General features: G+C 39.5%; 1 protein-coding gene across 2 annotated transcripts; it reads left to right on the plus strand.

The window, feature by feature from the left end:
- The first annotated feature begins 302 nt into the window (after positions 1-302).
- Positions 303-26,421, plus strand: cfap221 (cilia and flagella associated protein 221). Of its 2 annotated transcripts, XM_006795698.2 has the most exons (25): positions 303-424; positions 713-913; positions 1,054-1,154; positions 2,827-2,913; positions 3,037-3,132; positions 3,509-3,609; positions 3,793-3,896; positions 9,784-9,943; positions 11,702-11,831; positions 12,282-12,402; positions 12,545-12,656; positions 12,741-12,828; positions 15,236-15,325; positions 16,131-16,226; positions 18,296-18,383; positions 18,622-18,713; positions 19,119-19,199; positions 20,394-20,501; positions 20,590-20,760; positions 20,837-20,922; positions 20,991-21,069; positions 21,859-21,959; positions 24,448-24,543; positions 24,657-24,764; positions 25,881-26,421. In XM_006795698.2, exons 2-25 carry the CDS (start codon positions 784-786, stop codon positions 26,020-26,022), a joined length of 2,568 nt encoding a protein of 855 aa, XP_006795761.3. In that variant the 5' UTR covers positions 303-424; positions 713-783; the 3' UTR covers positions 26,023-26,421. The 2 variants fall into 2 exon arrangements, with proteins under 2 accessions (XP_006795761.3, XP_035765784.2); XM_035909891.2 differs by lacking the exon at positions 15,236-15,325.
- The last annotated feature ends 915 nt before the right edge of the window (positions 26,422-27,336 follow it).

Raw genomic sequence — 27,336 nt, forward strand, 5'->3', positions numbered from 1 at the left:
CCTTCACGACTTTCAAAGTGTTCATGTATTTACTGTTAAACGTAGTAATAGGACATCTGCGAATATATTTAGCAACATATCCATAGAAAATCTAAGTTTTAATTATTTTATATATATTGATTTACTGTGTAGTAAACGTATTCAAACAAATAACAGCACGTAAGCTTGAAGCTTGACTTTTATTTTGAAAGTAAAATGTTTAGCTTCCCGCCTAACATCGGATTATTGACGTGATGTAACAACACAGGCAGCCGACGAATCAGGATATTTGTCCCACCCCTTCAGAGTTTGGTGGTCACCACGGTAACGGCCGCGTTTGACAACAGCAGTAAGGTGTTGAAGCGAAATACCCGTGTCACGAAAATACACGAAACACGACTGCTGTATTTGAATAAATAAACGCACCCGCCCGTCTGTTACATAAGTAAGTCCTGTTTTTTAAGAGGCTTTAACAAAACTATTTATATGAAGCTTTTAAAGTTATTTCGAATTATTCATATTAATAGTCAACAGTACATGGGTTATTTGCAATTTTTAGCATTCCTAGCGTCGCACGTGAGTTTGTAATTTCTCAGTTTTATAGTGAATGCGTTAATGAGTCTAACAGAAAGTGACTTTATTAAATTAACTCTATTTTCCTTACATAAAAAAAGAAAAGAGAAAAATAATCGCCGTCTTTCTTTCATAACCCTTCCTCTGATGATTCCTTCAGATGTCGCAGTGACTGTCCTCCGACCGTCTGTCGTCCCTCTCGTGAGGAGCAAGGGCTCATCGTTTGCCAGGATGGAGGTGGCTCTGTCTGGGCCACAGAGGCTCTCAGAGCCCCTGAGGAGGAGGGCATCTCTACCTCTGAGCCAGCTGGTGGAGGCGACCCAGAGCAGAGGCAACATCCCCAATCATCTGCTGGAGTCAAGTACATATTAACCATGACCTCTGAAATCCTCGATAGAATTCATAATTGCAGTTTTCTGGAAGCAGTGATACTAAGTACTTGATTTTACAATGACAACTTAGGTTGAGATTTCTGTTTATTTATTTATGTATTTCTTGTAGAAATCTATGCTAACCTGAAAAGCAACAGCCTGATCCAAGCAGAGCCCTCTGAGCTTCACTTCAGTGGCTTTGAGCTCGGCAAGGATTATGTAAAAATCCTGGTAAGGAAAGTCCTGCTGTTTTCTCTTACTACTTTCCAAAAAGCAAATAATGTAGCTAAATCACAGGGCAGGTGTTATGTGGTTTTGGTCTCTTTATTTTGGAGTTATTGTAATAGGAATGTACTTGATAAATGTGACATGTGACACCTCATTTGAGCAGGTAGCTTAATATTAATGGTTGTGAAGACACTATATAGATATGATAGAGAAGATAGTGCTCAGATCTCCTCTGTGGAGAATTACCACAGCTGTGTCAGGCAGACAATAGAGATGGTGTTGGGTCAAGGCCTCTGGTTGTTTTTGTTGAATTTTGCAGTCAGCACTAACCAGACCTCAATTTTGGCACCCGCCGGAGATGTGGAGTTGCTTTGTGTCTTATTATGCAGTCAAACACAAATGTTTTACTGTAGCTAAAATAAGACTGTTATTATAATGTGAATCATGAGTGGGGACCTACAATGAAATATATGAAGTATATGAGATTTATCATCACCAGTTTCAGTAGCAGCGAGCATGTTGCATCCAAATGAATGCAGACTGTATTTGTTTGACAGTCTGTTATATTTAAATAGGCCAAAATACGTCTAGCAGCTGAAGGATGACAAATACTCTATTTGAAACACTAGTTCAAAAAAGGCATTCTGGCTATTATTGAAGTAGCGATTAAGTGTAAATATGCCTGCAGTGCTTTTCTCTTTTCTCCAATCCCCGTTTGTATTTTCCATCAAATTTCTCCCACTTATTGGATGTCGCCAAGCTGCCAGCTCAGGGACAAATACAAGTTTGTGATTCATCAATAAAACGTTTTGATTTAAAGGCAAAAAAAGATTTCAAAGACGTTTTTTGGATTTGCGAACAAGAATTTTTGGTTCACACTTTGATTTCAAAGGAAAATGTTTGAATTAATTGGATCCACAAGCAAAAACAAAACTTTAGACTACAAAAAAAATTCTGGGGTTTCTAGTTAAACTTTTGGATTCACACACAAACATTTTTGGCAAACAGAACCTTTGGATTTGTAAACAACAGATTTGCATTCATTAACAATTTTTTTTTAATTCAGAGACAAAAATGTTTTATTTGAAAACAAAAACTTGGAAGGTTTGGTTTCTAATAAAACCAACTCATTCAAAAACATTTTGAAACATTTTGTTTGCTAATAAAGTTTTTATTTCAAAGGAAAACTTGTGCAAACAAAACGTTTTTGGATTCACAGACACATATTTTTGGTTTGAAAACAAAAACATTAGATTTGATTTTGATTACGAAACAAAATATATAGCATCTAATTAAATCATTGGATTTGAATCAACTTTTTTTCCACAAATAAAACATTTTTAAAACATCGTCAGTACTTTTGCTCTAAAGTTTCTTTTTGATTACAGACATTTTGTCCTTGATTGCATTTTAAAGAAACAGTAACTTCAAACACAAACAGATTCAATTTGTATTTTCTTTACAAAACATTAAAATAATTTTAAGAATCCTATTGCATCATCAAGTCCTCTCATTTGGTTTCCATTAGGGTAATTTAAAGTGAATGGGGGACTGATTTTACACCCTGTGAGCATGGTTGAGCACTGTAAGCACCAGGAATATGGAAATGGCTTTCTCAAGTGCACATTTTAGGTGGAATGAATGATTTTTTTCCTCTCCTCTTCCTCTCCATCAGAAATTAATCAACATCTCATCTGAAGTTATGAATATTCATATAATTCCCACCCAAACCAAGTACTTCCAAACAACTTATACCAAAAAGGTATTTTTTTTTTCATCGTTCCAAATTGCTGACCTGAATATAAGATTATAACTCCACTTGGCCATGAGTGCAATCAGTGTTGTTTCTGATGATTCAGTCTTGTTCCATCTGTTTTCCTTCTAGTATCGACTCATCCCAGGCCTCGCCTACACGCTGAAGGTCGGATTCTGTCCTGATGAGTGGCGCTACTTCTATGACTGCATTCGAGTTCACTGTAAGGTTAGGTTCCAACAGTTTCTGTGCCATTGTGGGCACTCTGTTACTGTTTGGCAGGGAGTCAGCTGCAGTGTGCTAATGCTGTTTGTTTTGTGCTTAAATCGTTCCACCCAAGGCATTAAAGAGAAGTTGATTTTCGCAGAATTTACACTGTGACTCCCTGCAGGAGCTAGCTGGTGTAACATTCATCTTATCTTACTTATGGAGTTTAGCAAACATTTAAACAAGCAGGATTTACTCCCTGCTTTAACTTATCTACCTCAATCTTTACTCTGAGAACTGTTTTCTTTTTTTTTCTGTGCTTCTTTCACACTTCATATCCTCTCTCTTATGTTTTCTCTTGATTTTGTTCATTCAACCTGCCTACACCCTTTCTCAGGGGGAAGATAACCTGTTAATTCCAGTTCATGCTTACCCTGTCATCGATGACCTGCACATCCCTACTCATATCGACCTACCAGCTGTAGCACTCGGACAAAGGTGTGTGTGTGTGTGCTTCATGTTAGTCTCTATGATGGACTGGTTTATTTTGACCTCATGTCTGCCTGAGGTCTTGCCTGTCTCCTTGTATTCTTCCATGCAGCCAGCCATGATTTCATTCACCCATTGATGTCAAGTCATAAAAAAATAATATCATCTCTGTCTTTCTTTCCTTGTCGCTAGTGTTTGCCATGCTATTCCTCTGAGATGTAGCTGTCCCATTGGCTTTGAGTTTCAAGTGCATATTATTCAGCCCCATGAGTCCTTCTCCATCCACCCCCTCACAGGTAACCATTCACTGAATGTTTTCTGTTGTTGACTGGGTTTTTTAACAATACAAAAATCTGAATGTTCAGATTAGAACATATAAGCGGTCTAATCTATTGAACGATTACTGATGGGCTGTACAGCACCACATCTTGGGCACAGAAGGAGCAAGTCTATGGGACCGGCTCTCAGTGACGCAAGCTCTCGCAGGTTCTGAAAATTCCGTGTTTAGACAGTCTTGCTGACTTCAGATAAAATGTTTCCCAACTTTAAAGCTCTAGCTGAGGAGTTGCAGGTAATTCAAGTGAGCCTTCAGAAGAAAATCAAGCCAGACTTGTAAAGTTATCAGTCCCAGTGAAAGATGGAAAACCAAATAACAGTTGTCTAAGGAGCTTGGAAAGAAAAGCGTCTGGACTTCTTTAAGTTGCTTGAAGACATTTCACCTCTCATCTGAGAAGCTTCTTCAGTTCTGAGGGTCAGATGGTGGAGAGTCCCAGATTTAAACCTAGTGGGAGTTTCCCCCCAAAGAGGGACAAAGGACCCCCTGATGATCCTCTACCTAATCACATGAGCCAAGGTGTGAAAACAGGTGTGGGTCACAATCAGACAGGGTTTTGGGTGAGCTCACTGTGAAACCTGGCCCCACCCTATCATGTGATTTCCTGAGGTCAGATGGCCCAGGGTGTGAGTGGGCGTTAAGGTGTCTGTGAAGGGATCTCAAAACTGGATTATAGATGGCAGACAGTTGGTGTCGTAAACCACCGCCTCTGTTCAAAGATGGTCGCTCACAGTGGACATAAATGGTTTCTTTCACTCCTCTTTCAAACCATCTGTCCTCTCTGTCCAAAATGTGAACATTGGCATCCTCGAAAGAGTGACCTTTGTCTTTTAGATGCAGATGGACAGCTGAATCTTGTCCTGTGGAGGTGGCTCTTCTATGTTGTGCCATGCGCTTGTGAAGTGGCTGTTTGGTCTCTCCAATGTAGAGGTCTGGGCATTCCTCGCTGCACTGTACAGCATACACCACATTGTTAAGTCTGTGTTTTGGCGTTTTGTCTTTCGGGTGAACCAGTTTTTGTCTGAGTGTGTTGCTGGGTCTGAAATGCACTGGGATGTCATGCTTGGAGAAAACCCTCCTGAGTTTCTCTGATACACCGGCTACATAGGGGATGACAATGTTGTTGCGCCTGTCCTTCTTATCCTCCCTCGCTGGTGTCTGATCTTCTTTTCTGTGCCTCTTTGCTGACTTTATAAATGCCCAATTAGGATAACCACATGTTTTGAGTGCTTCCTTTACATGTGTGTGTTCCTTCTTTTTCCCTTCAGGCTTAGAGGGAACATGTTCTGCCCGGTGGTGTAGGGTCCTAATTACTCCAAGTTTGTGTTCCAGAGGGTGATGGGAGTCAAAGAGGAGGTACTGGTCCGTGTGTGTGGGCTTCCGGTCAACTTCAATGTTGAAGTTGCCATTCTCTTCAATGTGCACAGCGCAGTCCAGGAAAGGCAAACAGTCGTCCTTTGTGTCTTCCCTGGTGAACTTGATGTTTTTATCCACAGCGTTAATGTGCGCAGTGAAGGATTCCACTACTTTTGATTTTGACCCAGGTGTCGTCTACATATCTGTACCAGTGGCTGGGTACTCTTCCTTTAAAAGAGCCAAGAGCCTTCCTTTCCACTTCCTCCATGTAAAGGTTGGCTACAATAGGTGACACGGGGGAGCCCATGGCACAGCCATGTTTTTTGTCTGTAGAAACCCTCGTTGTATTTGAAATATGTAGTGGTGAGGCAGAGGTCTAACAGTGTGCAAATCTGATCGGGTGTGAAGTTGGTCCTGTCTTCCAAGGAGCTGTCTTCTTGTAGTCGTTTTCTGACAGTCTCCACTACCTCCGTTGTGGGTATGCAACTGAAGAGAGAGACTACATGAAAGGACACCATGGTTTCATCTGGATCCAGGGTAAGTTTCTGGACCTTGTCGGTGAAGTCGGTGGAGTTCTTGATGTGATGTGGGGTGTTCCCCACAAGATTTTGTCCTTTTCAAGGTCTTGAAGGCAAGCTATAACTTTCTTTTTTAGCTGCTTGTGGGGTCTCGCTTTAGGGCTTCGTAGGTATCGTTGTCACTGAGGAGAGTAGTGATCTTTGTGTGGTAATCCGTTGTGTTTAGGACCACGGTGCACCTTCCCTTATTAGGTGGTAATATAGTGATGTTGTGGTCTTTGCTCAGGGAAGCGACGGCCTTCTTTTCTTGTATTGTGAGGTTAGATGGAGGGACTTTGGCACTGGAGAGGGTGGCTGAGACTTTCATCCTGATTTGCTCTGCTTCTGTCTGTGATAATTTATTAATCCGTATGGCAGATTCTGTGGCTGTGATGAGTTTTTTTTACATTTATGAAAACAAATGTAAACAATAATGATAAAAAACAATCAAAAATGAACACGGTTAAAGGTACAAATAAAAGTTACGGGTAACAGTATGATTATAAATCACATTAGCTAGGCTAACACTTGCAGCTTGTGTCTCAAACAAACATTGAAGATTCAAAGTTCCATAATTCTGTATCCTAGATGATTTCAACTAGGCTTCAGATATTCACCATTTTGATAATAATGGTAGACTTTTCAAAGAGACGTTCATACTGAAATAAATGTAGAACTAGGCTGGCTTTTGTTTAATTTTTCTCCTCCTGTGGACGCAACACATAATGTGGGTTTCTTCTGGATAATTTATCAAACATGGTTTTGTGTAAATAACATGAGAATGAACTATGTAAATATTTCTTTTGTTAGATTTTTTCTACATTGCCCTGTAAAAGTGTCCCTAATTAATGAACAGTGGTAAATGTCGGAGTTTTACTGGGAAATAAAAGTGTAGGGAATTACAGTATCATATTTAGCCTAATAGATTAAGGATAAGCCTCAGCAGAAAAAAGCAAGTGTCCTGCACTTCCTCAAAACCTCAGCCCAACGTTGTGCATGCAGTAAGTCACTGGAGGACTTGAAAGATTTGTTCTGCTTCCACACGCTCAGAATGATCAGCATTCATGGTCTGGGAAGCTTCATAACGCAGGGTGAAAAAGCACTTGGATCTGAATCGAAGCTGAGAGAAACAAATGAGTTTCTCATTTTGGAAATACCTTTGTGTATTTTCTCCTTTATGTTTACGCAAGAAACAGGTCCACTTCTCAACAGAGCTCAGCATTTGTAGTATAACACAACAGTATCTTTTTGGTCATTTGTTATTCTTTTATAGTAAAGTCATTACCGAAGCCTTCTTTGATCAGCCCAGTAGTCAGTCAGACACATTCATTATGTTTCAGAATGTTCATTTGAACTGATGGTAGCATGGATGGTAATGCACTGCAATCACTGTGACATTAAATAGTAGGTCAGCGCAGGTGTTAGCAGTGACACAAATGAAAGTTGATTAAGTGATGTGACTGGAACTGTAGTTAGCTTAGTATTGATTGTTTATTCAGAACTTTTAAAGTCATTTATTGTTTTCACTGCTAATTAACAACAATAATAATACATAATACAATAACCTTAATTCATAATTTCTTCCCTTATGATGGATTGTTTATTCATAAATTTTTAACTCTCAATCCAGTGATCCTAAAAAACTACTGGACTATTATTATTATCAGTTTGTTGTAAAAGCTCCCTGAAAAGCAGAGAAGACCATGTTTGTCACTATATTTGTCACCAACGAGACAATATTTGTCCTGTGTTGGCTTCATTTTATTGCATCCTTGTTGGAATCCTGCCCCTCACATTCACACACACTCTTGTTTCTTTTAAGATTAGACTCAAAATGTTCTTTATTTGATAAAGCTGATAGTTAGGGCTGGATCAGGGTAACTGGAACCAATCCTTACATGTACTGCTATGGACTCGCACTGCCTGTGGGACTTTGTGTGATCCACTGAGCATTTATTTTCCACTCACCTCCTTTGACATCCCACATGTTTATATACCACTGCAGCACGTCACTAAATTTTAGCCATCACTCCCCCTTAGTCTGTGTTTTGTCCTGTCTCCCTATGCTCTTTTTCTTCCCCTCACCCCCCACCAGAATGCTGCCCCTCCGTGAGCCTGATTCTGCTAGAGGTTTCTTCCTGTTAAAAGGGTTATTTTCCAACCCACTCTCATCAAGTGCTTGCTCATAGGGAGTCTTTGATTGTCAGGGTTTTGCCTTGTCATCTTGAAGTAACTAATATTGTGATTTGGAGCTATATAAAGAAACCTGAACTGAAACTGAATTGAATATTTTTACATATATTTTAGAAATATTTTTCCCTTTTTTACTTTATATTCAAATTTTTACTATTTCAGGAAAGTATTCAGAGGAAGAGGTGGGCAAAGAAAAAGTGGGATAGTCAGGGAGATGAAGAAAATAAACAGCTGCGGTGAGGTGCGCGGGGAGCAGTGTTGGTCATTACTCAAATAAATGAACATATGGCTCTTCTTAAAAGTAATGCAGTATGGTACTTTATTACTTACCGGAGAAGGTCATTTGTTATGCTGCTCGTTACTCTGTAAAATGACCTGAAACACATAATATGAAAACAAAACTGAAAGTACAAAGCAAGCCTAAAACCAGCCTAAAGTTTGATTCTATCTTGCACCTGTCCTTTTGTCCAATAGAAAAGTAATGCCCATATCCACGCTAGAGACGACGTCGTTATTTTCCTCCTCCGGCACACGAACTGATCCAGCTGATTGTAGTGCAAGTGCGTAGGAAGAGAAAATGCATGTTTGTTTGATTGTTTTTTTTCTTTCTATCCATCCGGTGGGCAGATAGCTGAAGAACCTTTGTAACACATTACACCCTATTTGGGCTCAAGGTGGGATTTCATCAGGGATCAGCTCTGAGCTCCTTCTTGTTTGCAGTAGTGATGGACAGATTGACAGATGAGGTCAGGCAGGAGTCTTCGTGAACTAAGATGTTTGTAGACAACATTCTGATCTTTAGTGAGAGAAGGGAGCAGGTGGAAGAGAACCTGGAGAGATCGAGGTATGCTCTGGAGAGAAGAGGAATGAAAGTCATTAGAAGCAAGACAGTCTAGATGTGTGGGAATGAGATGGAGACAGGTGTAACAGTGAACCTGCAGAGATCAGAGGTATCGTGAATGTAGTTTAAATATCTGGGGTCAGTCATCCAAGCAAGCGCACAAGAGAGATAAAGAAGAGAGTGCAGGCTTGGTGGAGTGGGTGGAGACACATATTGGGGGTTATTAACAGCAAGAGTAAAAGGAGAGATTTACAAGTTGGTTGTGAGACCTGCTGTGATGTATGATTTAGAGAAGGTAGCACTGAGGCAAGAGGGTGAACTGGAGGTGGCAGAGTTAAAGATGTTTCATGAAAGATTTTCACTGGGAGTGACCGGACTGGACAGGAAAAGAAACGAGAGCACGAGAGGGACAGCTAAGGTTGAGCGTTTTTTGGAGACACAGTTGGAGAGGCAAGACTCAGATGGTTTGGACATGTGCGGATAGTGGACAAAAGATACTGAACATGGAACAACAAAGCAGGAGGAAAAGAGGAAGACCACAGCGAAGATTGTGGACGTAGTGAAGAAGAACGCGAGGACAGGGTGAGATGGAGGCAGATGATCTGCTATGGCGAGCCCCGAGAGAAGCAGCTGAAAGAAGAAGATTCAAATTTTAACTATTTATTCAGAAAGTTATGGAAACACTTTAAAAAAATAATTTAACTGTCCAGTGCTCTTAGCTAAAAAATCAACAAGTGCAAGTGTTAAGTTCGCTTATTTTGTTTGTAAGACCTGTCTAATGTTATGTAGCTGGCTTTCTGCAGTAGAAAGCCTTAATGCAGTCACCTGTGGTTGCAAATCACTGACCTAGGTTAGCCAAACACAAAGCTCCATTATTAATATTTGTTTTCTCCCTCTTCCAGGTGTGATACCAGCCAAAGGTGAGGCAAAGATAACTGTGACCTTTTGTCCACTCCAGTTTGAGACTTCTCAAATCACCTTTCAGCTGGTCATTTCACAGTTCAACACCAAGCCTTACCTGTGTACCATCACTGGGAGCAGTGCACCGCACATAGCTCTCAGGTAAAATTTCACAACTGACTAGAAATACAGTGTTGTGTTAGAATGTTTTTACAGATGAGCAATTTGACTAATCAAAATGTCAGTTTTACTTAGCTGTTGGTGTTTTGTTCCTTTCACAGTCATGTTTTACTCTATTACTCTCAGTTGCTGTCTTACTGTCCTATCATGTGCTTTTGCTCATAACAGCTGTGAAATCCTCAGCCTAAGTACAACCTCAAATTCAAAAACACCGGGATCTCATTCATGCTATCAATGTACACTACATAACAAATTTAAGTCTTTCCACCAGTGCTTTATTGTTTTCACGAGCATCCGGCATCCTGAATGATAGCTTGGTGAAGTTTGCTGTTTTATCGTAAAAAAACAGTTCTCAGCTTGTGGGAGTAAGTTTACCGCTGAACCACATGGGAGTGAAAACATCCCCCAAAATATCTGGGGACAATAACTAACTGGGTTCAGAGAAAATGGGCACATGTGCAGATCAGAGGTTTTTCAGCTGATATTAATTTGGTTCCCATGAGAAAGAGGGTGCTATCCATCACACAGCAGTAGCTCCTGACTCCATCCCCTGCGCTGTCTGGTGTTATCTTGGCCAAAAGTTAATAATTCATGAAAATAGCTTGGTAGCTGCTGCAGTGATATAAGGATGGATACAGCTCCCAATGGATGTTTAGCATATAAAACACTCTCCCTCTGTTTGTTGTCCCTCACGGTGGAACCAAATAAAAGATGATAGATATGCAATGGAAAGATTAAGGAATATATGCTAGAGCCAATGTTTATCCAGCTCGAACCAATGTCTGACATGTGCTTGTTACTGTGTCCTCTGCCTGACTTCTCTGACATAGAGGCTCCTCATAATACAAACAGTGACTTGAGTGATTTTGCTTCTGTGTTGCAGAACGTCATCAGTGTAATGCAGTCTGATATGATGTTTGGTAATAAATCTAGTGCTTCTTTGTGACCGAATGTTCAACTCTTGTTAACTCCTTTTTAGCCAAAGGTTGCAGAGTCAACTCAACTGTGATTTAAAACTGTAGTTGGCTAGTTCTCTGTCTTGGACTGATTGCTAATTTAATAGCCATTTTGAATTAACTGTTTTTAATTGTAATTATTAGGCCCCGACTCCCAGCCACCCTGACACCCGTGTATTCTCTCTCTGCTCATATATCATTTTATAAATACTCAGAGTTTAGAGCCATTCCTACTCTGCTGAAATAACTATTTCTGGAACATTTGTAAAGGGATACCTTGACAGCTAGCTTCTTCTGATTGAAACCCATCTGTTTAGAAATGATCCAAACAACAACTTCAATGTTTCATCCACTACTTTGAGCTAGGTTTGCAAAGTTTGCTTTTCTATCCACTAATTAGCCATTTTAGCAGTTTATAGATTGCTTTTAGCTAACCATTTATCCACTGTTTTAAACAGTTTCAGTTTTAGCCAATTCGTTACTATTTCAACACTTTTCCATGTTTTTTGTTTTGTTAATTATTTCAAAAAATGATATGAAATTTTTTCACTATTTCAGCTAATTATTTCAACAATAACACCATTACTGTGTTAAACACAGCTCATTTTCTGCTTAATTTGAAATCGTTCTCTTTTACTAGGGGTGACCTTTTAGTGTGAAATTATTACAAAAATGTAAGTTGTGCTTACTTTAGCAGTGAGCTAATTAGCAAGTATTGAATCAGTTTTGGTATACTAATATATATAATTTTTTTCACTTTTTTCCCCTTCCATCTTTCTGTTAGTGAACTGGAAAAAAAGTTCAGTTATGAAAATGCAGTGACTGTGAAACACAAAGGAGCCTCACCTCCTACCCTAGTGCTTCCTCGAAGTAAATCCAAATACAGGGCAAATAAGGAGGCTGACAAGTCAAAGGTATGGTCAACCGATGGTCTGACTGATTAACTCACTAAACTTTCATAATCCCGTGTAGTTATATTTCGACAGGTTAATTTCCCTGACTCAAAAGCAATGAAATATTTTAATAGTTTTTTTTTTTTTTTTTTTACATAAAAATGATCTTTTCTGTAAAACTGTATCTGCAGTACCTCTGTTTTGGGAACTCTGCTGGGAAAACAGTAGCAAGTAGTAGCAAGACCCTAGCATAGACACACCAGGCATCAATAAGAGCAAATATGATAAGACAGACAGAGCTTGAATAGGAAACACATGGGTTGGAGGTGGGTTGCAAAGTGGTTTGCAGAGTTAGGATGTTTAGAAGGGCATCAGATGGGATTAAGACAAAAGACACAGCTGATTTTCTGGGATGGCATCTTGACTTTATGACTTTTCTTAACTAATGCTACTCTTTTTCCTGTCCTATAGGCAATCAGGGATCCAACTAATGTGAAGTTTAAATTGCCAGTAGATGTCTGTACTCCTGCAGGGGTGGCAAAGATGCTGATCAAAGACTCTAATAAACTCAGCTCTAAAGACTTGAAGCAAGGTAGATGCAACCCAGTGTTTCTACTCTTGACGCTGATATGCGTGTCAACATTGTTGCCTTATCAAATCAATCACCTCTGTTCAGTTTTTGTTGAATTACATTCATGCATGTCTCTTTTCTGTTGGTGCAACCTTCACTTCAGCCATGTCCTCTGGCAGCATGATAGCACGGCAAAATAAGCAGATAAAAGAAGCCCTGTTCATGAAAAAGGTTCAACAAGACACGAAGGAGGAGCAAACAAATCACCTCAAATGGTAGGTTTGATTAAATATAAAACTCAACCAAAGTTACTGAATGTTTAATAGATGTGTTTACTTTATGCACCCCCTTTGACTCAGGCAAGTCCATCTGGGTATGGACCCCATGTCAGAGCATGCAACAAGACAGATACTGGAGGAGAGAGAAATTGCTCTGCATGAATATATGGTAAGTTATTTCAGCTCGTGTGGATGTAAAGAAACACTGTGCTCATTGATACTCATTGAAACCAGAGAGCTTGGCTAATACACAGAGAATCCCTGAGAGAATCAGAGTTGTTTGAGTTCTCTTCCTGTGTTTTCTGAGAGGTGTTGGAGATGGTGACAGTTTGCTGTGTCTGCATTGTAGAGGGAAGATTAAAAAAAAACTTTATAAAGAATTCAGAAAGTGTATTTAATCATTCCTTATCTGACCATCTTTGATTTCTTAACTTTATATACACTGTGTAAACTGGAAGGTTCTTTCTATCTACAGCCCTTACTGATAAAAGTTTGACCTTCCATTAAATGGAGTTTTAATGCATGAAAAATATTTCTTGCTCAAATAACTGATGGGAGCCCAACTCACAGGATCATAGAAGCTACCGAGTCTTTGCCCCATGGGCTTGATGATGGCGGTACATAATTCATGGGAGGCTGTAAGCGGTGAACTACATAGTGCTGCGTATAGATTTTCAGATATCCCCATAATAAAGCCAAGTTCTTTCCATCACACCAACACACCAGCATGTACATGTAATTCCTACCATACATAGTGAATACAATAACATATTGAAAGAAAAAAAATATGCAGGACACAGGAGGACACAGACCTTGGGAGGATGGAAATGAGTCCTAGTGGGACAGTACTATCTTGCAGGGTAATTTTGATTCACCAAGTCCTCTCTTCTTGGTCAAGGTATTGGTTTTAGTAGAACACATTTTTTCTGTTTTCATGTAAGACCTTGGTGACATACTCAAATGTGCTGATATCAGCACATTTGAGTATGTCAGTGTCAGTATGTCAGTGCGTTCCACATTCATACCGTTAACGTTACCTTATTCAGATGTAGAATTATTGGATCCACAGTGGGTTTTTGACCCTTTACAAAAACCCTCTTGGCTGTATAATTGAATTTTATTAAGTCGCCATGGAAATAGTGCAGAGTCAGCCAAACTAATGTCAGTTTTGAAATATGAGTCTCTCTATGTCCTCAGAAAGGTTGTTTGAATAGTTATCAGATCTCTCACAGACACTTAACAGCACTTCCTCCCCCATCTCCTTTCCACCTGCACACTTTATAATGCAAATACACACACGCACACAAACACACAAAGTGTCCTGTGCCATACTCATTCTGTTTTACAGCCTTGTATCACCACACTTTGTGATTTTATGGGAACTCTGTTGTTTTTATTATACTGTCACCTGTCATCATCTAATGTGGGCCCTCTGTTGAGTCTTGACTGGAGGCCAAAGAAATCTGTTTGTCTATTTGCTTCAGAGTTATGTAGTTTTATAGCTTTGCAACATTAATTTTTGCAACGTTATTTTTTCCTCAGCCAGGCTGTGATGGTTAAGTTTACGATTCTGAGAATTAAGCCATCAACCTTTTTTTCCTCTTTAGCCAAAGAGGTTCCAAGTTTTCCTTACAGAGGATATAGATGTTGGGATGTTTGATTTTCAGTGGCCCTGCAACAGCTATCACTGCCACAGCTCTAAAGGGTTTTTCCAAAAATAGATAAAATATATTTTTATTCCTTTTTATTCCAGTCAAATTGCAAATCATTTAAAGCCTTATTCACAGAAAGTATTCACAGCTGTTCACTGAGCATCTCAGAGAGGCCGGATCTTTCACCACTGTAACAGAGAGTGGGTGTGATCAAATAGTGCAACAATTAGGAATAATGTCTCATTGCAAAGTTGTACTGAGATTGCATAGATTTTTTTTTTTTTAATTTTGTCATCTACGCTACATAATATCATTAACCAATATTAAATGGCTTTAATCTACATGCCTTGAGGCAGCATTATAAATAGACATGATTATGAAGAGGAGCACCTTCACTGACAGTGAACACAGTTCACAAATACAAACTCAAACTCTGCCAACTTCACTGGACTTCCCACCTCGTTTAGGATGGACACAGTCAAATTGCAGTTCTTTTGAAATTAGTTTTTCACATGCGCCAAGTTAGCTGGCTTAAGAGGACCATGCAGCATTAACCTATGCTGCCATCCACGTCGTGTCGTAGTGAATTAAGCCCTGCTTGTTTCAGAAAAACCAAGCCAAATTTTCCACGTCCGAGTTCAAGATTGGCCCGATTGCTGTCCAGAGCTTCCAATAAACATTTGGAGTTTTATGAAATACTCCAAAGAGCACAAAGGAAGTTTCCAAAACTGGACGAGTTTTTCTTTTATTTTCCGAACCACTTAAAGTGTTGCTGTGAACACAAAAGAAAACAAAAGAATTTGTGAATGATTTGCAAATGATTGCATTATGTATTTTATTTATATTTGAAATGGCATCAAATTTTTTGGGGAGGGGGGTGGATTCATACGATCTTTTACTGTACACTAATTGACTATTTTATAGGTGAAAAGGGGAGCTGTAGAGCAAGAAGAAACCTTTGCTGCTGGACCACCTAAAATGTTTTCAAGACGAGTGCTTTGTGAAGTAGGACAGGTATGTCCTTAACTTTGTTTTTATGCTAAGATCCCCACAAGGAGCTGACCTTGATGGGAATAGGCGCTGGCATGGTTTTTCCTTATGGTAAATGGTAAATGGACTGGTTCTTTTATAGCGCTTTTCTACTCTGAGCACTCAAAGCGCTTTACACAACTAATTCATTCACCCAATCACACAAGCACTTTTTCTAAACTGTTTAGTGCTTATTGTCTAACATTCGTACACATTCACACTCCGATGAACATATCGTAGAGCAACATGGGGTTAGTATCTTGCCCAAGGATATTTGGCATGCAGACTGGTGAAGCCTGGGATCGAACCAACAACCTTCCTGTTAGTAGCTGACCTGCTCTACCTTATGTGGGTTAACTTCTGGAACTTTTTCAACACGACTCAGTAAAGTCTCAGGCAGCACAATGTGCCTCCACAGCAAAATCTGAAGCTTAAGTCGCTGAATTGAAAGACTGCTGCATGATGATCTTTAATTAATACTAAGTATATTCTGTCTTGGTGAATGTGTGGATATGCTTCTACGAAGTACCAGAAGATCTTTTATTCTTTGTACAAGAGCAGTTTCACGAACAAAAGAAAAAAAAATCAGTTGCTCATAGCTCATTTCCAGTTTAATCCAATCTAATATTGACTTATTAGTATTCCACTTTCTTTTGTCATTTAAATACTCCTAGCAGAGGCCTAATAAAATTTAACTTTATGCTTTTTTTTATGTACACTAAATGTGCAGCTAACTGTCGAACACGAGCAAGTGAGATTTAACAATGAATGTGTTTCTAACCTGTTCCAGGCCCCTGAGGGAGCCCCGGCTTTCCAGTTTTACACCACTTTTCAGTGGGAGCTGAGACGAAGAGTCCTCAGACTGTTCCAGCAGGCAGCTTGCAAGGTACAGTCATCTATATACTGCAAAGTCTCTGAGGTACATGAGCAAGTACACACATCCATGAGCATTTGCTCAATGCATCGTTCACATACACATCCCTCAGGGGAGGGCTGTTACACCAGCGCCTGTCCATTTGTTTAGCTATGTGTAGCTCAAATGTATCTTCTTTACAGTATAGTCAGTTTTCCTGTGTGAGGTGTGTTACAGTAAAAGTAAAGAAATGTAGTATTGAATTCTGGCCTAGAGAACTCTCAATCAAAACAATAACAAAAGACACAAAGTGTGTCTCTATGGGGATACATACATTTGATACGCTGTACTACTCTGTGTACTATATGTTCTTGTATAATTTATGAATTTTGGAAGGTTAATGTGAGACTAGCTTGTCCACTCTATGACCCTGATGTTCTTCTTTAGCTACTGCTATGCTGACTTGGTGGTATGTTTTGGGTCGTCATGCTGGTCGTCATGATGGCTCCAAGGGCCATCGTTCAGTTTCTGGGTCAAATCCTGACTGATGGCAACCCATTCTTTCATAATCAGTGCTTGGAGTTTGTCACAATTAGAGGGTTTTTTTTGTCCACCTGCCTCGTGATCTGATTAAGGCCTGGGGAGTTTCCTGGCCCTGGACCCAAGATTTCAATGTTTTGTTCCCCAAGTCATCACTTTGACCTTATGGCATGGTGCTCCGTCATGCTGTTCTTCAACAAAATGTTCTTGGATGGTTGAAAGAAGCTGTTGTTGGAGGATGTTTTGGTGCCATTCTTTATTCATGGCTGTGTTGTTTGGCAAAATTGTGATTGAGTCCACTCTTTTGGATTAGCAGCAGCACCCCACATGAATGGTCTCAGGATGCTTTACTGTTGGCATGAAACAGGACTGATGGTAGCGCTCACCTTTTCTTTTCTGGACAATCCTTTTTCCAAATGCCCCCCAAATGACTTTATCCCGGTCCTCAGCAGTCCACTCACTGTACCTTTTGCAGAATATCAGTCTGTCCCTAATATTTTTTTGGGAAAGAAGTGGCTTCTTTGCTGCCCTTCTTGAACCCTGGTCATCTTCCAAAAGTCTTCACCTCACTGTGTTCGCAGATGCACTCAAACCTGCCTGCTGCCATTCCTGAGCAAGCTTCGATCCCACAACTGAATCATCTTTAGGAGACCGTTCTGGCCCTTTCTGGATTCTCTTGAGCACCCTGATGCCTTCTTCACAGCAATTGAACCTCTATCTTGATGATCCGATAAATGGTTGATGTAGCTGAAATCTTAGTAGCAACAACATCCTTGCCTGTGAAGCCCTTTTTATGCAGCACAATGATGGCTGCACGTGTTTTCTTGCAGGTAACCATGGTTAACAGAAAGAACAATGATTTCAAGCATCACCCTCATTTTAACGATTCCAGTCTGCTATTCTAACTCAGTCACCATGACATAATAATCTCCAGCCTTGTTCTCATCAACATTTTCACCTGTGTTAACGAGAAGATTATTGAAATGATCTCAGCAGGTCCTTTTATGGCAGCGATGAAATGCAGTGGAAATGGGTTTTTTGGCATTAAGTTCCTTTTCATGGCAGGGAAGGACTTTGCAATTCATCTGATCACTCTTCATAACATTCTGGAGTATATGAAAATTGCCATCATAAAAACTGAAGCAGGAAACTTTCTCAAAACCAATATTTGTGTCATTCTGAAAACCTTTGGCCACGACTGTATTGACATTTAATTCAATTTCTGACTTTTAATGTGTTTTTTCTGGACTTTTGTTGGTATTCTGTCACTCCCCATTAAAATGAAACTACCAAAACCGTTGATACTTACAAATTCAGCAGGGAGTCAAATAATTATCTCCTCCAATGTACCCACTGCTCCTTCTTTGTCCTCTTCCCAATGCTCCCCCTCCAGGGCTCATTATTAAATAAGAGAAAAACCAAAGGACTTAAATGTCAAAAAATAATTAGAATTGGAGTGAACCTGAAATCTCTGTCTGACATGTCTCCTGAAATCACAAGTGTGAGTGAGAAGCTTTAGCAAAGCAGTAGCACCCTGCACCACCCTCGTCTCTCCCTTCCAGGTTGTGATTCGACGTCGCATGAACCGGAGACTGGCTTCTTTGAAGAAACTGGCAGACAGTATGAAGAACCTGCCCTTGGCACAGAAAGGTTTTCATTATCCTATGATCTCCTCATTCAGAAATAATCTCATTATCCGATGGCAGTAAGGCATGCTTTATTGAATTTATTCCTTGAGGAAAAAATGAAATGATTATGAGGCTCATAACACATATGCAAGTGTCTGGAACAGAGTTTTGAATGTGAACACTGAAAATTGCAACAAGTCTGGAGAAATTAACTTTTATTTATTCTTTTTTTACATGTCACCTCCTCACGTTTGCTTTAGCTGATAAAGAAAAGACATGCGACCTAAAAGTGTCTGCAGACAAAGTCTTTCCATCTTCATCCCCCTTTTTCTCTACTGAAGATGACCCCCTGGTGAGTACCATGCACAACTGGTAGTGGAAAATAAAGACTTAACACAGATTTTGAACTGTTCTTGTCCATTGTTGTGTAAATTAATGTAATCACTACCAAAAGGTGCGTGGTAATTTATTTTGAATCAGTTTACCTTTCAACCTAACTGGGAGATGACACCCAAAAGACAAGAAACCACTGACAAGTGGGTGCTAGCTAGTGTCCTGCACTCGAAACAATTTTCATCCATTATTTCCTGTGAAAGACGTCCTTGATCAAACCGTGGAAATCAATGAGGAAGCTCACTTTCCCGTACTTTGATTAAATCTTTCATTTCCTACATGCCCCGCAGAGAGAGAGAGAGATGGGGTAGCCTCTGTGTTCACTGGAACAAATAATGCCATTTTGTCTCCTTCATATTTCTAGGCTAACATTAATTTGCCTGAACTACCTGTGGATACTCTTGATGTGACTGTGACATCGCACATTCCTTTCTTCAAGCTACAGGTAGTTATTTACATACACAGCACTTTCAGATCAACAAATTTCACCCAGCAGCGGTGTTGATAAGTGGTAATATAACCATAAACCAGTATAGACCGTGTATATAGATTAAACTGGAGCTCTTTCTAACCTTTCTAGCTTTTGAACAAATGTGTTTGGTGACCCTGTGGAGGGCTCAGACACCTAATTTTCACCTTCACCACCGTCAGCGATGCCAAATGCCACGTACAAAGTGTCAAATTACTATTAATACTGTCATGTATGAGAGCATTTGCCTGTAAAACAGTGCTTTACTTTTCAAACTGGGATATATTTTTCTGAATACTCCTAGAATTATGAATGTAAAATTCTGACCTATAATTATTTTTATTGTTGTTGTACTATTTTATAGTGAAGTGGACATGTAAAGTGCATAAAGTGCAAAAGTCTTATTTGTTTGCTAGAAAAATGGGAAATAAGTGCAACAATTTATTGAAACACGCAAACATAAATTAAAATGTAAATACATGTAATATGAATACCTGTAGTCTTCAGCAAAGTCTGAGCTTTCTAAGAATATTTCTTCAAGTGTTAACAAGCAAACCAAAAACATTGCTCTGAAAATGGTCGGGTACAGGGACTGTACTGAAAACAAGTGAAAAAGCAGCCAGTTTCCAAAGAAAAATTCAGAAAGATCTTCAAAAAGCCCAAAGAACTGTTGATTAAGACCACTTAATAAAAGGCAAGTACTCACCTAGAGTAGCTTGTACCACGCTTCAAAATAATGCACTTCCTCTGACACAGGTGACGAGTACTGTTAACACAACATGTGACAGTGTAAAAAACTACATTTTATGTTATCTGGGTCACATTCTGCTTACCTTATAAAAAATCTCATCCTTTGAGTGTTTGACTTTTGAAGCTAGAGTGGATTAACAACCACTGTAGCGTCATAAAATTAAAATAATAAAAGCATCGACCAAGGTAGTGATAGAAATATGATTTCCAGCGGAAACCATATTTTGGAGCAAATTTTACATCTATTTTGTCTCAATAACCGCTGAGATTAGAGTTCATTGACAAAATGCTTCATTAACTAAGATGGCTATAGAGAGACAGGGCCTCTAAATGGATTGTGATGGTAATAATGCGGTCATAGGGACTCCTCGTCCTTGTTGATGTTATGTTGTAACCATGCTTTCTGTTGATATTATGCAGGTCCCTCTGCACTATAAGCTTATGGGCTACCAGGCTGTGTCAGCTTGGGAAGCATTAAACTCTTATATTCCCATGACTTTGGCCAGGCCACTGCGTACTGGAGCTCCGGTAACTTAGCACCACACACATGTTTATTTATAATATATCAGCTATGTATTTATCCACTTATTTGCTTTAAAATTTCTCCTTTTTTTAGGACAAGCTGGTACCCAACAGAGCTCATTTTCCCATGACAGAGGACACCACAGCAGGAGAGCAGCTTGATGAACAAGACAAAGATGCAGAAACAAAGGATGATTCCAGTCTCTCTTTCTGCGCCCCTGAAAATCTGCTCAGACCTTTTCCAGCAAACCCACTGAGAATCTTTGTAAGGCAGTATTAATCAGGTGCAAAATAGAGGTGCTTTTCCATTTATGATGAATGTTATTATTATTATGTTTCAGAACCCAGCTCCGGGACTTCAGACCTTTAAAACCCCCCCTAAATATTTGGAGAGTGATTTGGAGTTTCATCTCTGCCCTCTGCCCAGGTAAGTTATTCTCACCTCTATGATCAATTTATTTCTATGAAACGTCAAACAGCTCATTCTGCTTTCAGGTATACGGTCCCTGAGAGCACATTGTGTAGCATAAGGACCCAAACGCCACACACTCAGAAGAAGTTTCTCAAATGCAAGGTAATTTCCCCCTCATTGTGCAGTTCATGAGTTTCTTTCAGATAATTTTTGTGTCCCATATAGAACATGTCTTCGGAGATTTTTGGTAAAGCATGTTAAATAAACTTGTTCTTACATATAGGGCTTTATACACCATGTCTCATTCACAAACCACTATTTTCTATGTCTAAGTAGAAAAGTATCTTGCCCAAAGATATGTTTGCATGCAGAATGGAGCAGCTAGGGATCAAACCACCAACCTTCCAATTAGTAGATGCACTGCTTTCCCTACTGAGCCATAGCATCCCACAAAACATAGAAAGTGCTTTTCACTTGTAGTTGATCTATCAAAAATGGCTCCCGTTTTCTGTCTGAAAATTGACATGTCCAGTGTAGCTCAGTGTGATCCCACCAAATCAGCTGATGACTCAGCTCTTACCCTTCCTTCCACTCATCCAAGTGGAGGATTTTACGTCGGCAACACTGTTTAAGCTGCTGTAGCCATGAGCAACAGTTGCTGTAAATCTGCAAGCCACTTTGCAACCCATCTACATCGCAGCTCCTACTGTCACGCTGGATCTGACCTAATCAATATCATATCTGCTGTCAGTGATGCCTGATCTGCTGTGTACTGCGCCTGGCTCCTGCTCTCTCCACCTCTGGCTTTACACATATGCACACTGGGGGGCGGAGAGGTCCCAGCACAGAGCCATGCCACCAAAAATAAATTACTGCAAATGGGAAAATCAATCATCTTCTGACTATAGTGGTCCTGACCGAAATGTTTCTTTTTTTCATGATTTATAACAGGAAGTGATCCCTGGGGTTATGAAGTGGAAAAATTTGGATTCTATCACCTTGAAAAGTCTTTCAAACCAGCCCGCTCTCACCAGTGACTGTGCTCCACGCAGGTTGGTCAGAAATATTGTGTCCTCTTTGCTTTCCAACGTGAGCTGTGTGTTGAGAAGAGTTCAATCTGGCCGCTGACACGAGTGAATCAAAACCTGCAGCTGAACTTTTCCACTACATCACTGTTTATGAGATGTGTCGGGTCACATTTTCTTCTTATCTGCTAAACTAGGCGGCAAAAAATGACTTCATACCAAGAGCAGATACCCAAAAGTTAAAGAGAAGGTTCTCATGTTCTCAATAAGAGTGTCCAACTAGAACAGTGTCGGTTCATAAGTTTGTTTATGGTCCTTGTTTACAGAGGACAGAGACAAAGAAAGTGGCTCTTGTCCATTTCCTATGTGAAAGAATTTGAACTTTTGACCCTCTCGCTGCCAGACCACTTGAAAGACAGCGTTTTCACAAACTACATCAATATATAAAAAAAGACAAGTTACATAAGCTACAGACTCATATTGGTAGTTAATAGTTACCTTCTCGGATATTATCCTCTTTCTGCAGTTTGGGACTCACTCTATCATCTCAGTATTCCAGAAACACGACTTCTCACTATCTTCCAAAATAAATATGTCATGTCACATCCACACAGCTTCCAGCTCCTGCCAGGATGCAGGATGTCAAACTCTCCACTTGTAATCAAGATAACGGAGTTCCTTTTACACGCAAAGAGTTGGAGAAGATGGTTGTACAGTATGTAGGACTTGAAGCACTTCTGATTTTGGAGTTAAAATGCTGGGCACCATTTCCAGCTTTGTAAAACAAAGTGCTTTTATTTTAAAACTGTCCATTTAACCAGATAGTTGAGAATAGTGTTTTGATCAAATCAGAGGTTCTAAACGCTGGTGGGGAGAAAAGCCCCACTCAAATCTTCTTTTTCACTTAGCTCTAGTGTAAATAGCCAGACTTAGGGGTTTTTACAGCTGCGATTATCCATTATTTTTACTTATTTTGAGGTAAAATCTGAGTGTCTATCTGTAAAGATAGAAAGCTTCTTCTGATTCTAAATGTTTTCTCCTTTGCTATGTATATCTGTGTGCGCGTGGAATCTAGGTCATACAGTATGGAGGCTTCCCTCACGCTGCAAAATAATGATTTATTCAATCCTCAGTCTAAATGGGCAGTGAATAAATGATGATATTTTTCATGTAGTGTATTAGTGAACACAGCATTGGGCTGTCCTGTTCTATTTGTGGTGGGCTGTGTGCTTCTGTCTGCGCCCTGTCATAACTGATACCAATCAGGTGTGCAAAACACTCTGTGTGTCTGACCTTTCTCAAGCCTATACCGCCATGTGCATTGTAATTTGTCTAGCATGATAGAGTTTCTTGTTTAAAACCAATTTAAGTACCAAAGTGAACATTGGAAAGCTAATGAAGCAGCACTCCTCAAGAGATCCGAAGTCATCTCAAGTCTTTGTTTGACAAGATGCCTGCATAATCTGGGCAACCACAGTTCATGGGGTGCATTTGGGAATGTGTGGGTTTGAATCTCTGCTGCAACTCTGTCTTTTTACCTTTCTGCCTGCTTTCCTTTTTTTCCTCACCTGCCTTGTGCTACGCAATCAGAGCCAAGGGAAAATATTAGCTTCATACTTGTCAGTACTGACCTACCTGATAAGTGTAGATATATAATTCTTTATTCGTGTAACAGAAAGCTTTATGTCAGCATTCCTGTCAGTCTTTCCTATCACTGGCTACAGCCACAGAGTCTGCAAGTAGCTTGTGAGTGGCCACAATAACTGGTGAGAGCAAAGTTGACAGAGCCATGAGTTGTAACATGATTTTAAATTATCAAAAGGACAGTGGTGTGGGTACAGAGCTTTTTAAGAACCAAAATCAATAATGCATGAGAGTAACTACCTCTTACAAAGTGTAGTATTAAGTATTTACACAGAGTAAGTGCCAGGTTAACACACATTACAGTTAGCTAATTATCCTACGCTCGCTAATGTTAACATATGTAACATGAACAGTAATAGGAACACAAAAAATGCAGATACAGTCCACAACTACTGGGTGTAAATATGTAGTACTAATCATATATTTATATGCATTTAGTACTAGATGTAACACATTTTACATGTAGCTGAAAAGGCTATCTAACTAGCCTTGGCTTGCTAATCTTTAACCAAAATCTTATTTCACAAAAACATAAATGCAACCCAGGCCAGGTCACAGAGTCTTTATTTGTACATCCTTTGCCCCATCATTACAAAGTTGCTCTTTAATATTTTTAAGGAATCCCTGGTTATTCTGTGGTATCACTGACATTTGGCTTATCAGTGTTCTTTTTTTGCCCCTAAGTGGTTTCAGCTTTCACTAAGGAGCACCTTTATCAAACATGTTTGAACTGAGATATGAAACCACCTTAAGCACTCCTTTCATCTCAGTGAGACTGAGGAGCTATCTGAAAATTATCTCAATTCATCTGATGCATGGTGGTCCAGCTCTTCAGGGGAAAAAGCGCTGTATGTGTGTGTTTCCTGTATAGACCTGTCAACTACAACACAGAGATACTTCCACTCACCGCAGCTTCTCCTCTCGCCAACCTCCCTGATGATGATGTGGCCCCGCTAATGGACACACTGTAAGTAGATGAGGCACTATATTGATCTTTGTGCTGGGAGCTTCTTTTTTTTATGGGTCTCATGGGAAAGTGCTCCTTTGATTATTTCACTGTGTGTGTGTAACCTCATGCAGGTGTGAAGGCTCAGGAGTCCAACTGACACCCGAGATGATCAGAGCAGAATTCTTGTGTGGAGAAGTTCTCGTCTCCATTAGCAACCTCGATGCAGGAAAGACAACCGTGTAAGTGTAGCGATCGTGAGCATGCAGCAAAGCTAAAAGATTACTCATACATACAGTCTGGAAGAGTTTCAAGAGATAGTTTATGGCATGATGAATGGATGTTTACATGAAGGAAGCCCCTCACAAGCAATAAAAGGGATGAATGCTCCTTTTCACACACATAGATATTTTGGAAAAGACAAAACACATGTTTAGTTTGAAGAGGGGAAGTTGTCAGGATATACCAACCATTAAGTTAATGGATTGAATCAGTTCGTGTACCTAAAGTTTGTTCCAGCAAAAGCTTCCTGGGAGCTGGGAGTTTTTTTAAGTGTTGTCATAGCAATGAAACTGATCTTTAATCTATTCAGCTTATAATCACATTAGATGTAATATATTGTAGCAAATATGTTCTTACATCACTGGTCTATGCTGATAGCGCCATTTCTCAAAATTGAATTTAGAGGCTAAAAAATATTTGTTTAGGTTTTCAGGATTTTATGAAAAACATATTAATGAGGTAATAATGATACTGTTAATACTACTGAGTAGGGCCCAACTAATATAGGAATAGGATTAACCCAGTAGCGATACTGAAATTTGATGATCTGAAAATAGCAAATATAAACAAAAGCCAACCTACTAGTGAACAGCTTTTTTTTTTATCATACAATTAAAATGAATAGTAATGCTTGAGTTGTTTAAACATTACAATATTAAACATTTTAACACCTGTAGATGGACTTTTAAAAAAATCCTATTTTGGAAACTTATTAGCGTGTGCTAGAAACCGTACGGGTTTTCTTTTTTGGGTTTCACTAGTTGTAAAAGAAATTTAACAATTTGCTCAGTACCATTTGCCTCAGTCTTATAATGGATTTATTCGTGCTATCTCTCCTTTTGTAAATCTTTTTACAGATTTACTCAGTGCAAAATTGACGTGATATAATTGCTAACTACTCACATTTGAAAAGCTGATATGGTTTTGTTTTTTAAGCTTTAATTTAGTTTTTATCATTTCTTATCATTTTGAAGGTTTTTTCTAAATTGTCGTTGAGAAATTAGGAACGATACGTGTTGTACTCGCTACTACAGCTGCTCTTCTTCCATCTGTAAAGTTAAATTGTTCTGTCCCAGGCACCAGAGGCAGCATCACATTGAGGCGACCTACAGGTCTGAGTTTAACCAGATGGGGAAAAGAGTGATGACTAGACTGAAGCAACTTGGAGTCACTGACAGAACTTCTCATTTACCTGAAGAAGACCGTGAAAAGCCGTAGCCTGTGCACACACATCCTATACACTCACATGAGTAAACACCACTGCAAGACTACAGATAAGCATTATACCCATCCTACTCACTCATACAACACACTCCTTTGTTGGCCCTGACATGTCTTTGAAATAAAACCTGGTTACTTTCCCACCCACTCATAAGCCTCCTTTCTACCCACTCAAAATTACCAGTGAGCTCCCCTACTGTGCTTTTACAAAGCCTGAAAATTTGTTATCCCTCCACCTACTCAGATTCATATATAAGCATGGCTGCATTTTACACACCATTACCTACATTAAATGAAATATGATCGTTCTGCATTTTATATTTTAATTCTTTCGTAAAAGTTTATTACAATTAAATCTTCTTATGTTATCCAGCAACATATAACGCTTGATGTTTGACCACTGACTCTGACTCTGTGTATTTTCCATGTTCCTGCTGTAACATGACATTTAGATTCAGCATGCACTGATTAGAGTCAGCTATTTGTCTGATGTGTAGCTACCTGAAGAAGAGATATTATTTCTGTATTTATTAGGAACATCAGTTCAACATTTATATTTTTGTGGCTCTTAAAGAATAGATGCTTAGGTCAGTAATTAGTTACCAAAACAGCTGACTGGCTGTGAACTCACTGGGTTGGAGTCCAGTTCATACGTGTTCTCCGACCCCTAGAGGGAGCTCCAACTCTATGAGTGTTATAAGGGTCTCCACATTTATTTGTCCTTCAGTGAGTATGCTCGCTTGTAATGACTCTGCTGTAGAGAAATACAGTAGAAGTGCAGTATATGAACTTGTTTTACAGACATGCAAAAAAAAGGGTCAGATTTTTTTGACATGGGGTTGGGTGCAGTGTACTAAAGCCCTTAGCCATGATCCTTCACTGTCAGAATGCATTGAGGTGACAGTGAAGCGTGGTCCTGATTTCGCCTCAGCTTAAAAAGGAGAATTCCACTCAGAGATTAAGTGAATTATTATCACTCGTGTTATTATAGTCCTATTTCACTCTATAGCTTAAACCGAGATATGAGCAGTCTGCCTCAAAAGAAGCCTATAGCCACAGATTAAATGCATGTCATTGCTGTCTCAAATGAAATACGTAATAGACAGCATAATAATAATAACAGGCATCATGATGTGTGTGTCTGCGAGTAGGAAATAAGGAGTTGCAGTACACCAACATATTACAGTTTGTATCAATCTTTCACCCAGCAGTCTGCATCTACCAATTCCACAGAAAACACATCTACCACGGCGCCTTTTATGGCTCATGCTACACTAAAGCTTTCACCCCGTGAATACAGGTGCTTTTATT

Source organism: Neolamprologus brichardi, chromosome 23 (genome assembly GCF_056152115.1).
Source record: "Neolamprologus brichardi isolate AB-2024 chromosome 23, ASM5615211v1, whole genome shotgun sequence".
NCBI classification, from domain to species: Eukaryota; Metazoa; Chordata; class Actinopteri; order Cichliformes; family Cichlidae; genus Neolamprologus; species Neolamprologus brichardi.

Bases quoted from the DNA above. Each gene is read 5' to 3' on its own strand.
- cfap221 (XM_006795698.2), top strand. From the start codon at position 784: ATGGAGGTGGCTCTGTCTGGGCCACAGAGGCTCTCAGAGCCCCTGAGG. The intron at 9,944-11,701 runs GTAAAATTTCAC...TCTTTCTGTTAG, and splicing joins GCACCGCACATAGCTCTCAG to TGAACTGGAAAAAAAGTTCA. The intron at 12,403-12,544 runs GTAGATGCAACC...CCTTCACTTCAG, and splicing joins CTCTAAAGACTTGAAGCAAG to CCATGTCCTCTGGCAGCATG.